Source organism: Mustela lutreola, chromosome 10, assembly GCF_030435805.1.
Source record: "Mustela lutreola isolate mMusLut2 chromosome 10, mMusLut2.pri, whole genome shotgun sequence".
NCBI classification, from domain to species: domain Eukaryota; kingdom Metazoa; phylum Chordata; class Mammalia; order Carnivora; family Mustelidae; genus Mustela; species Mustela lutreola.
This window is the reverse complement of record NC_081299.1, coordinates 50237835-50251242: the sequence shown is the minus strand read 5'-3', so window position 1 is coordinate 50251242 and position 13408 is coordinate 50237835. Positions and strand designations below refer to the sequence as shown.

General features: G+C 35.6%; 1 protein-coding gene across 10 annotated transcripts in view; it reads right to left on the bottom strand.

Annotated features, from left to right (window-relative positions):
• The window catches only part of PATJ (PATJ crumbs cell polarity complex component), a 377446-nt gene that overhangs the window by 291449 nt on the left and 72589 nt on the right, over positions 1–13408 (bottom strand). For all 10 annotated transcript variants that reach the window (XM_059135624.1, XM_059135619.1, XM_059135627.1 and 7 more), the window contains 2 exons: positions 11756–11917; positions 7795–7926 (listed from right to left, as the gene is read on the bottom strand). In XM_059135624.1, coding sequence (XP_058991607.1) covers positions 7795–7926; positions 11756–11917 — 294 coding nt within the window. The remainder of the gene's footprint in view (positions 1–7794; positions 7927–11755; positions 11918–13408) is intronic.

The following is a 13408-nucleotide window of genomic DNA, read 5'->3' as shown; positions in this document are numbered from 1 at the left end:
AAAGAAATCTTCACCCCAGTTGGCACTGAAGCTTACAGTACTTTGATGTTAATAAAAATAAATGTAGATAGGAATCAGAGATTGGTACTGAATAGCCTTTACCAGTCCCAAGTTCCACTAAGCTAAGGTGACCTTTAATTGCAGATGTGTGGTTTGTTCAACAGCAAGCTATATATTTGCAAGAAAATGGACACTGCCATTAGTAGAGATTGACACCATTTTTCTTACTCTTACTGTATTAATCCTACATGGGTGAAATGAACCCAAAGGACTCCTTTTAAAAAAGGGGAAGATGCCTGGGTGGCTCAGTGGGTTAATCGTCTGCCTTCAGCTCAGGTCATGATTCCATGGTCCTAGGATAGAGCCCTGCATCGGGATGCCTGCTCAGTGGGGAGCCTGTTCTCCCTCTCCCTCTACTGCTCCCCCTGCTTGTGCTCTCTCTCTCTCTCTAACAAATAAATAAGTAAAATCTTCTGGGGTCGGGAAGACAAAAACAACAACAAAATGAAAAACCAGCCCAGATACTGGTGTCCATGTTAATGAGCATGAAAATGTACATATAGAACCCACAACACGGGACTGTCCTCCGTGTCTTAGATTCTGGAAGTAGTATAGGTTTGTATTTGACATTCTAATATTACTACTATATGCTAAAATTATGTCAATATCTATCTATCTCTCTATCTTAGATTCTATGAATGAATCAGCTAACAGGAGCATAACGATATTGGGCTTCCACAAGTTAGTAAACACTGTGTACTGGCAGTAGCATCCCTCAAAACTAGCAAAAATTAAAACCCTCAACTTCTTCCATTTATAAACTCAATTTTCTGATAACCAAGATTAAAACTGGCAGAAGAAATAGGAATAGAGTTTTGGGGACTAATAGCATTATCTGAATATAAACCATTTATGCCCTCTTAGTTACAAAGATCCATAAATTAATCACTGCCAATATAAAGCTGAAACAAAGGGATAGTTATATACTGCTATCACTTAATCTGTCCATATTATGGAAAACCATTAGCAAGTTCATGAATTAGGTACCTGCTTACACAATGTTTTCCAAGAGAATTATCTAATTAAAGAAATGACACTACGTGAGAAGGCATCAATTTTAAATACACGAGTCTCACAAATGTTATACTTAAGCAAACTGGTAAAAATGTACCAAAATTTAAAAGACACGTGGTAAGCAATTCTAGGAACTCATCACAAGGATTATTTCCACCTTTTTAAAAAAGAGTAGGACAAAGATCTCCAATATAGCTTCATTTGAAATACCCACTAACTGGGTACAGGAGATTGGTCAAATAAATTATCATACATCAACAATAATATACTATGCAGTTATTAAAAAGAATTACTATTAAAAAGAATAGAATAGGTCTATAAATACCAAAATTAAAGAACATATAATTGAGATAAAAGTAAGGTGTTTAAGTATGTATGATAATGATAATCCATTTATGTGTAAAAAATTTTTTAAAAACCATGAAGCAACAAAACATATTACTTTTGTAACTGTGCATGAATAATACCTGAAAGGACATACAAAAAGAAAAAACAGGAGTTTTTTTCTAGGATTAGTGAAGGACTATGTTAGAGGTAGATTTACTTTTCACAGGATAAATTTATGTACCTTTGAATTTTTATGCATATGTATGTATTACTTATTTTAGATTTATTTTTATTTTTTTCTCTTTTTTAGAGAAGGAAAGAGGGAGAGAATCTCAAGCAGGCTCCACACCCAGTGCAGAACCCAACGTGGGCTCAATCTCAAGATCATGACTTGAGGCAAAATCAAGAGTTGGACACTTAACCAACTGAACCACCCAGGTGCCCCTTTATTACGTATTTTACAAACATTTATTTGTAGGAGTGCTTCTATGGCTCAGTCAGTGGAACATGTTGTGCTCAGGGTTAGTGAGTTCTAGCTCCACGCTGGAAGTAGAGATCACTTAAAAATAAAACCTTAGGAAAAGAAAAGACATATATACATAAATTTCTAATGAGCAGAGAAAGTCATTCTTCTGCACATATGATAAGAAAAAAGTCAATTTAAATCCACATATACAGGGGCGCCTGGGTGGCTCAGTGGGTTAAAGCCTCTGCCTTTGGATCGGGTCATGATCCCAGGTCCTGGGATCGAGCCCTGCATCGGGTTCTCTGCTTGGCAGGGAGCCTGACTCCCCCTCTCTCTCTGTCTGCCTCTCTGCCTACTTGTGACCTCTGTCTGTCAAATAAAAAATAAAATCTTAAAAAAAAAAATCCACATATATAAAATCTATACAATCTATTCATACAACTTTTTAGATGTTTTTAAAGAATTTATCTAATGGAATTAGGAAGGAGTCCAGCAAAAACCGCACACTAAGTTTTTCTCAGAAATAGTAAGGCATACCATATCCAAGAATTAGCAATACTACAATCTTTTATATCATACTATTTGGGCTTTATAACCCATTTCTTCTGTTAAGAAAAATAAATTGTGGAGCAAGATGGCAGAGGAGTAGGAGACCTAAATATCATCAGGTCCCAGGAGTTCAGCTGGATAGTTATCAAACCATTCTGAAAAGCTACAAGAAAAATAAATTGCTGTTTTGTTTTGTTTTTTTTAATGGGGAGGAATATTTTCACTATTGTTCTTAGTGAATCATCGTTCGTCTTTGGTCTTTCAAACAATTTTTTAAAAATATTACTAACAGTATTTATGTATGAATCACGTCTCAATGGCTACACTATAATGCTTTCTAATTTTTATCTATCTTGGTGTCAGAGATAAACTCAAAGTCTTTTAAAAATATCTGCTTCGGCAAAAATTGAGTCTGTCTATATCAGGAGGGGAGAAATGAGAATGTGGATGTTGGAGGGAAGAGAATTATTGGTTAATAAATTTTACCTTCTAAATCACTAAAATTCAAAAGTATTAAGAATGGCAATATCATGGCTAATGTTCAAAAATTGGCTAATGTCAAACATTTCCAGTGAATTATAATCACGAGGGGTTATTCAAAGTTCAACATAAATCAAAACACCAGGAAATATCCACTCGCCATGTTTAATATATAAGGTCAACCCAAGGTGAAATCCAGACAACTCTAAATTTATTTCAAGCTTTTTGGTTGAAATTAAAAATCAAAGACTCACACTACCTAATAATTGCTTCATTATTGAACACTAGCCCACAACAAATTAGTTGCATTAATTTAGGATTCTTAAATTTGTAATTATTTTCATTTGAAGCAATAAATAAACACTAGCTCTTACACAATGCATCTGAACACACTATGTTAATTTTTAATATTTACTAAACTTTCACATATGCATTAAAAATGAGAAAACTAGCAGCTTGTGCTTAAGATACGGAATTTTTTTTACAAGCTGGAAAAACAGGAAGATCTGCTGTAATAAATTTAGTACAAAAATCTTCTGTAATAAAATGCACTCATGAGGAAAGGAGCAACATAATGTGGTAGTTAAAAGCACAGATTCTGGGAGCTGACTGCTTGAGTTCAAATTGTAGTTCTGCCAGATACTAGCTGTGTGAACTAGGACTAGTTACATAACATCTCTGTGCTTCATGTTCCTCACCTCAAAAATGAGGATAATAATAATAGTACCTGCTCCACAGGCTTCTTGTGAAGGATACATAAAACAATCAGAACAGTGGCCAGCAAACTGTAAACACTCAATAAATGTTATTATGCTATTAGTATTGAATTTGTAAGTTTTAGTGTTAATATTAGGATTAGTATTAGTAATATTCCATGGAATAAAGACATTACACATAATCAAGACAACAAGAACTAAAGCACAATATGAAAACCACATTTAGAAATTGGCAAGAAATTATACTATAAAAAGTCATAACCAAATTTCTGAAGTCTTGTATTGCTTAGAAACAGATTACATAGTTAAGCCATAATAATCATGTTCTTGATAAATTATGTACATCGCTGTTTTCCATGACACTGTCCTGTAAGGTATGACATTATAGTGACCAACGAGCCTTCTATTTTTTTTTTTAAAGATTTATTTATTTATTTGACAGACAGAGATCATAAGTAGACAGAGAGGCAGGCCAGAGAAGGGTTGGGGGAAGCAGGCTCCACCCTGAGCAGAGAGCCCGATGTGGTGCTCAATCACAGGACCCTAGGATCATGACCTGAGCTGAAGGCAGAGGTTTTAACCCACTGAGCTACCCAGGTGCCCCCAACGAGCCTTCCAATACAGCACACATATAGGGCAGGATATTAACGAGCCACTACATGGAGCAGTAGCTAGAAATATTTGTGATTAAAAAATATTCTATCTTCATTCAAATGAGAGCCAATAATGTTATGATCACCTTATCCTAAAATCTAATGAGGTAGCTTACAACCTGAATCATATTTATTGTAACACAAAAACTGCACAAACCATAGTTTACTAGGTTATAGTAAATATGATTCCCTGCTGCTTTCTCCTTTTCCTTTGCCCCAATCTATTTTAAATTCCTTTCATGAAAATGAATTTTCAGTTTGCTCTTTGCTCTTTGAATTTTCAGACTTTTGCCTGTCCAGTCACTCCACAGTTCCATGGCCAATTCAAGATCCTTTATCTGCTCACTTATCTTTCCCTAAGGTTCAGTTCAATTTATGTGAAAAGCAAACTGCCGGCCCATAATCCAAAACTGCAAAATTCACCTATGGTTTATCAGGAGTTGGCTCCATTTTAGAATGTAATTTTATAATTAAATTTAGATTTCACTAAACAAAAGTATCTGCTTACTAATTTTCCAAATCTAACCAGATAGCTGAGAATTCATAGGGTTCAAATATATTGCAGTATGGCTATACCTTCAAGGACAATATCCAGACTTCTGTAGTTTATTTTCTAAACTGGATGATTATCAATATTCACACACCCATAGTAATGTTAAAATTTCCCATTTCTTTACACATTAATTGAGTTAATCCACAACAATCCTTTGAGCTAGACATTATCCCCATTTTATAGATGAAGAAATTGCATAAGCACCAATGAAACAGATGCTGTATGTAATTTTGTCAGGTTCTTGAGAAAGTTCTTACTAATCTAGAGAAAAATGAGTTAGTGAGAAATTAATATAGCTAAGTAAATTTTCAGTCTCTTCAATACTGCTAATGCAGCCCTTTACAACCTGGAAGCTCTCCCACTCTCCTAAAACTTTCTCCCGGTGGCCAAAATGTTTCTAGAGTATTCTTACTCTAAATATGCTAAGGGGGAGATAGGGGATGTGGGTGGATCTGCATTGGCCCTCTTCAGCTACCTAATAAATTCATACAGGATGCATCAAATACAGTAATAGCCAGGAACATGGCCTTTCACGACTTTTGCTAAACCTTCACCTGCCCTTGCAAAAGAAAAAATTTTGAACTTTAGAATTTATTACCTAATTACAACAAGGGACAATATAACCAATTAATTAACTTGCCCAAAACCAAATTTTAAATTATGTTTATGTGTCATCTAAATGTCACAGTGTTCAACAGTTCTATATGCCACTGACGAATGGCGAAAATGTGAATACAATTATAAGTAAATGTATTTAAGACCGACTAAAGAAAAAAATTCAGTTTAAGATTGAATGTTTCTTCTTCCAAGGTTTAGCTACAGAAGTAAATAAATTGAATGCTTTAATATGAATCAAAGTAGCAATTCAGAAATGAAATATTTTTCTATCAGTCCTCTGAGAAGCACAAAGGCAAAATTACTTCTTTTACAGCAAAATTACTTTATATAATTTGTGCAGAAACAGTCTATGTAATGATCATTATGAGGAAGATAAAGAGTAGGGGGGAGAACCTAGAATTTTATAAAAAAATAAAATTTTAAAAAACCAAAGTATGCCTCAAGGCATACCTATAGGAGTATAATGAAGAAAAAATTTTTCTATATTTGGAACTATGTTGTTGTGTTTTATTTTTTAAGTATAAAGCTCAGAACTGACAAAAGAATTCTTCTGTTAACTAGAGGTTAATTTAAACTCTTAAGAACTCTCAACTTTTTCTTTCTCTCCTTTACTGAAGTTTGTTTTTGTTTTTATTTCTAAAGCACTTCACTGCTTTAACATGGGAAATATTCAAAATATAAAACTTGCACATAATGTCATTTAAGAGGGTAAGAGCAACCATTATATTATATAAGAATGCATATATAGATAGATTCCAACCATAATGAAAATGCAGCTGAATATCTAATACTTCATATGAAAAGCGTTTTCTAAACTAAATCCTATAATCAAAATAGTTAAAAAAAAAAACAAAAAACCTCATTGAATGCGTTCATTCACTTCCAGTTAATTTTAGCTGACCTAAACTTTATTCAATCATTCTGCAAATACTTATTTATCATTTATCATGTGGTAGATAATACGGGTACATTGGGGAAGAAAAATTGAGATTGTACCTAAAAATTGTTTTATATCCCCTTATATTTTTTAATAGTTTTTTATTAATTTTTAATTTTTTAAAATAGTTTCAGTAGTAGATCTCAGTGATTCATTAGTCTTATATAATACCCAGTGCTCATTACATCATATGACCTCCTTAATGTCCATCACCCAGTTACCCCATCCCCCTATATGCCCTTGTATTAATCAATACGGAAACTTCTAGAATCTTACAGGATTGGTACTTCTTGATAAAAGTATATCCCCAAATATGCAATATTTACAATCAGCAAATCATAATTCAGTAATATTTCCAAAGAAAAGTTCTAATAACACAGAGTTATCTGGCACAGAAATATGCCAGCAAAAATGAACAATCTATTTCAGTAATCTTAAATCATACTACCTAAATATGGAATTTAATGTTCTTACATAATGCTCAAAGTATTTTTCTTTTAATCTGTTCCCGAATGCCTTATTATATTAAAAAATTGATTTTTATAATACTTGGCATTTTATGTGCTTTGATAGAGTACATTTTGCTTTATTAAACCACAATGTGTTTAGGCAGCACTAAGTATTAAAATATGCATCTTCAAAGTGAAGAGGTTTTTTGCCAACAGTTTTAAATTCCCCATGATAATCAGAAGGTCTAAAAATACTGTAAACCAGTAAACTGATACAACATACAGATGTCCTATTGTGATCTTTCACACACAACCCCCCAAATGCATTAGTGACATTAGCTGTAATTGGTGTACACATAAATACATAAATAGTATATGGTCTGTGTTAAATATAAATATATAATTTCATAAAGAACATTTCTACTTCATCAAGCTCATTGAGATCAACCAATGAGCAAAACAATAAAAACCTTCGTGTGAAGGGGAGAGAGAAGAGTAAGAGTTGGGAACAACTCTAATGTGGATGGGTTTCTTTCTGGGGTAACGAAAGGGTTCTAAAATTAGACTTTGGTGATGGTTGCACAACTCCAAATATACTAAAAACAACCAAAAAGCATGTTTGACATGCATGAATTTTACGAATTTTATGATATGCGAAATATATCTCAATAAAAACGGGAGAAACAATCCCTCCATATAAAAGAAAAAAACTCTTCAAACTTCAGTCCCTAAAAGCGTCCATGGTCATAAAACTATTGCTTCCCTCCCTGTTCAATTACTGTAGCACCCCCCACTTTATTCACTAGGAAAGCTACCAAATGCAAAGGTAACAATGTAGTTATAACACCTGTCTCTGGGTGGTAGAATTAGATATCAAATCATTTTATTTTCCCTAGTGGGTGCCTTAAATAATTACTACTTCACATACCTTTAAAACAAATCTCTCCAAAAACTCAATATAGACTCTTATACCTGGTAATCCAGGATGCTGAATCCCAAGCCTTTATGATCTTTTACTAGTTCAACAATCTTGACTTCAGGAGACCATAGTGCTAATTCCCCATCATCATCTTCTTCAGTACCGACTTCTACACTGTGGTCAGCCTGAAACACCAAAGAAGATAAATGCTTTAAAACATTATCCTTTCAATTCTGGAAAGAATTAACATCTCAGGAATCTCACAGCTTCTTCTCCAACTGGGAATTCGTTGGCATGCATACTTTATCTTATTAATCTTTTCATAAGGGCATGCACTGGGGCACACACACTCTAGTATAAGACCTTCATGAAAATTCAAGTACTTCAAAATGCAGTCTGTTCATACAATGTTGGATTTTTTAAAATGTAAAGTACTTGTTCCGTTCAAAATATTAACACTGACCTCTTATACTTCAATAAGTCCCATTAGAAGCATAAAAGGAAAAATACGCAATTTAAGAAAAAAAAATGAAAAAAAATCATACAAAGTCAAAGCTTATAAGATATTTAAGTAGCAACACCTGAATTTATAATTACAGTGAAAGACAGAAAGGTGGCAACAGAGAGAGGATAGGACAAGACACAAAAGAAACCACTTCTGTTGGCTCCTAGAGGTTTTCAAGAAAAACTTCACTAGAAAAATAAAGTGGAAAAAATCTAAGTCCTTGGGAATCGTCTAAGTCTAAAAACTGGTTTAAAAAAAAAAAAATCACCAAGTTGAAATAATGAAAATCTCATCTTGGAGGAGGTAAGTCAGCAAAACTATTCAATAGTCCTTGGTTATTTTCCTTGACTTCATACGTCCAAACTCCCATTCTAGGCTCCACGCTCCTTTCAGGGAGAGTCACTGCTATGGGGAATTCTAGGAAGCTAAATGACAGTGAGTCAATGAGTCGCCTACACAGAAGAGCTGCTTCAACCTTCAGTTTTTAGCACTACTTACAGCACTATATTGTGTGCTCATATGATTTATTGTCCTCAAAATACTGTGAACTTCTGTTTGAAGCACAAAAATTATCTTCATTTTCTTTGCAACCCTAGCAACTAACAAAATGACAGGCTAGAATGGAAACCCTGTGTGGGCTACCATGGGGTTTACCAATAGCTATCCACTCAGTCCACAATAGATCCTGGCTCAGAGTCAGCGCTTGATACATATTTTTCCAAAACATTAACAAATCATCCACCTTTGACTGCATATCCCTTGGGAATTTTTTTTCTGTAAAGATCTTATTTGTTTGAGAGAGAGCAGGAACGAGAGAGAAAACACAAGCAGGGGGAGGTGCAGAGGCAGAGGGAGAAGCAGACATACCACCAAGCAGGGAGCCAAACATGGGACCCGATCACAGGACCCTGAGATCATGACCTGAGCCAAAGGCAGATGTTTACCCGACAGAGCCACCCAGGCGCACCACTTAGAACTTTTAAAATAAAATTACAGGCTAAATAATAATTTTTACAAGTAGCCTTCTTAAAAGTCTGGGTGCTCTCAGTAAATAAAATCAAAGTGCATCATTCCTAGGAACTTAATTTTGAGTGACTTGCATAAGAAAATCCATTTAATGAAATCAAAAGGAGGGACCCTTCTAATATGGAAGAGTAAAGCACCACAGCAAGTACAAAAACATTTTTAAAATTAGGGTTGGTCCAGATCTCAAAACTGTCCCCACAGGACATGGAATGTCAATACTCAATCCAGGGTGGATTGAGTCTAAAGATGGTAACAATTTCTGGGTTTTTGAATTACAAAACTTGAAATTAGGGGGATGTTCTGGATCAATAACCTTTGTATATATCAGCCTGATGTGAGGAAATGATATTCATAAAGAAAACACTATACCTTCCAATAAAAAGTAAAGTTCCTATAGCTAATACAATATGATTGATGTTTTACTGGGGCATTTAATACCCTCACTGAGTAATAAGCATTAGAATTTTGGCTGAGCTGCCTAACCAGATAAGGTTTAAGAACCTAAGATGAAACGGGGATAAATCGGGGGGGGTGGGGAGAAAGACACAAAAGAAAGCCAGGATTTTGAGAAACTACACATACTTATAAAACCTAAGTTTATAGAAATTTCAAGGCATACAAGATATATATATATTATACTCCAACCTAAGATATATCACTTTGATACAATCAATTGTGCATAACTCCTGTATTTACAAAATGGAAAGCAATCAACTAATGGACAGCAAGGTTGACATTTAGAATAATTCAAAGCTGTTGTTTACCCATTGTAGTAAAGGATGACTGATGGGAGCATTGAGTCAGCAAGCTGGGTGATTTACACACCCTGTAAGATTAGATTAAAGGTATTTTTATCAATCTTTAGAGGTAAGCCCTCATCCACACTGAATTTTAGTAAAGGTACTAAGAATCACACAAGTGATTTTCAAGATCCTTCCTTGAAATGTTTTACCAAAGATAAACATTAAGAAAAAAAAAAAAGATTCTCAATAATAAAGGACTAAACAATTCCTATACACCCAGTATAGAATAGAAACACTCTGAGAGACAAAATAATTTTAAGATATGACTCTGCTCACAGGGGTGAGTTTTCTTGCAAAAGCAAGCTTAATACACATAAAGTATCTGTGACCCTGAGTCAGGGCTAGTCTCTTATATACTTCAGGAGATCAAGAAACAAAGACAGCTGGACTGGAAAGTCAAGAGCTATAGGAGACCTCTCCTGAGTATTTCTCATGGGCAAGGCACTGCACTAACAGTTGGGCACGTATTACTTCATATCCTTCTTGTACAAACTGAGGAGGGCAGGAAGGACTAAAAGTATCCCCAATTTTCAAAGAAAGAATATGGAGTCTGGGTGGCTCATTGGGTTAAGCCTCTGCCTTCAGCTCAGGTCATGATCTCAGGATCCTGGGATCGAGCCCTGCATTGGGCTCCCTGCTCAGTGGGGAGCCTTCTTCCCCTTCTCTGTGCCTGCCTCCCTGCCTACTTGTGATCTCTCTCTGTCAAATAAATAAAATCTTAAAAAAAAAAAAAAAAAGAAAGAAAGACTATGAACAGGAAGTCAAGTTCGCAATCATTAAGTGGTAGAGGCACAATTATCTTGAAACTCAGACTACAGGCAAGGAAACGGAAGGCTCTGTGCATCTAAACTGGTGTTAATGGGGTGCCTGGGTGGCTCAGTTGGTTATGGGTCTGCCTTCAACTCAGGTCATGATCCCAGAGTCCTGGGATTGAGCCCCAGATTGGGAATCCTTGCTTAGTGGGGAGTCTGCTTCTCCCTTTTTCTTCTGCTGCTTCCCCTGCTTGTACTCTGTCAAATAAATAAAATCTTAAAAATAAATAAATAAATAAACTGAACTGGTATTAAGGAATTATAATCCGTAAGGGGCTGGAAAGGTGGCATAGGGTAGGGTAGGGAAGCGGCATAAAAGATGAGGTTCAATTGGCATAAGATGGCAAAGCACGTGGTTAAAACTGTTTACATAATCACAATATTCTTTAAAAAAAAAAAAGAAGTGTACCAAGAGCACAGAAAATGTTATTTTATTCTCTGACCTTCTGAAGGCTTTTACAGCAATTTTTACTCACTTCGAAATTGGTCATAGATCTTCATATTTCTAAGGCTCTGAAAAAGGGAAGTCCATTAGATATTCAACACTCACCAACATCTTAAACTTAAGATGAACTGAGCTGAACTGGGAGCCTAAAGTAATGAGCCCAGGAAATTACTAAAAAAAGGTTTTCTAAAATACTAATGCATGCACATTAATGTCACCAACATTTCAAGTAGAAGAAGAAGAAGAATGAAAGTTTTATGATGTGAAATGAAAATGGTTTGTAAAGCTAGGTATTATTGCCTTTGAGTGCTATTATAGTCAAAAGATAGAAAATTCTCCCCTCCTTTCATATCCAAACACACTCATCAGGGCATTCTTGAAGAATCTCGTTCCTGTGGGAACCACAGAATATTCCGTTAGTACCTCCATCTTGGGAAGAGGGGCTTCAGTGGTCCTTGGTTCATCCACAGAAGCTTCATCATCAAACAGTCGTCGACAGCAAACCAAGGTAAAGGGAGGAGGCACCTCTTTGAGAAAAGACACTGCTTCTCGGCGAGACTTCCCATACAGTTGCACACCATTGACCTAGAAAGACAAGGGAGAAGTCAGAATTGAGCAGCCCTGGAGGAAAAAACCAAAGTCCCATGCTCACATGTATCTACCCAAATAAAAACATTTTATTTTCCCCACAAACAAAGGGTCCAAACATAACCACATTATTTTAGTAGTAACTAAAAAGACTAGAAATCAAATGTATAAAAATTTAGGCTAAACCTTTATTGAATTTAGTGAAGAAAGTTTAAGATGTGTGCAGATTACAAGTGATCTAATTTCTCACACCTCCATGATTTCTCTTTTCTACCCTCCAACTCTTGAATTCTCTCATCTACTTCTACACATCTCTCCTTAAATACACTAAATATCATTGCTAGCCTTCCTAGGACCACCTCCTTTTACTTTTTCATTTTATAAAAATATCACTATAAATATCAACACTAATTTTAAGGCTGTAATTAAAAACCACTCAATTTACAATGTGTAGGTAACAAAATCTAGGATACTCAACTGTCAAAATTTAGCATCACTTTTCACAATTTTCTTTCATATGCTATAAACTTTTTTTTAAATCTACATTCAATTAGCCAACATAGAGCACATCATTGGTTTCAGATATAGTGTTCAATAACTCATCAGTCACATGTAACACCCAGTGCTCATCACATCACATGCCCTCCTTAATGCCAGGCACCTAGCTATCCCATCCCCCCACCCACCTCCCCTCCAGCATCCCTCAGTTTGTTTCCTAGAGTTGAGAGTCTCTCATGGTTTTTCTCCCTCTCTGATGCTTAAGACCATCCTAGAAAAAGTATCTATCGAAAATAAATATATGTAAATCCATTCTATTCTTACATGTTCTGCTCACACAGCCGTCAACTATAGGTCAACTATCGGAGGTGTGTCAGTTTTCAAACCGTTAGACGTGTGTTCCAAATGATAACTAACTACTAATGATAACTAACTAACTACTCCTAATGCTTAGTGCTTATCACCGTGAAATTATCTAAGTTTTATGTTTTAGTGCACAGGAATAGTATTTTTGCACCAAAGATGATTTAGAAAGATTAACCTATTCTAATTTTTTATCTATGTGACTTAAGCTCCAGAAGCTCTCTCAGTTCTGACTCAACACCACTAAAAACTGATCTGCCTGCAACTCCCCAAAAGCTGAGGCATGAACATAATCCAGGCATGAACCAGTCTTTTCCCACCCGACTCCTACCTTCCTGGGAGCGTTCAGTGGCATTATTAGTTGTAAAGGTATTTCTGGGCTGGCATCAATTTCTGACAGGTGTCATGCTAATATCCAGATCATTGGTGGGGCTGACTTTCCTGGGAGAAACCTGTGCACAAAATATGTCCTCAGAGAATACAGCATTGTGGGTTTTGCAAGCATCTCAGAGGCAGCAACCTGAGCCCAAAGTCAATGATCCCTGGGAGCCACTCTTGGGCCCACAAATCCAAGCACTTAGCCGTTAGGCCAGACACCATCTCTCTGCCTCTGAATTATTTACAGAG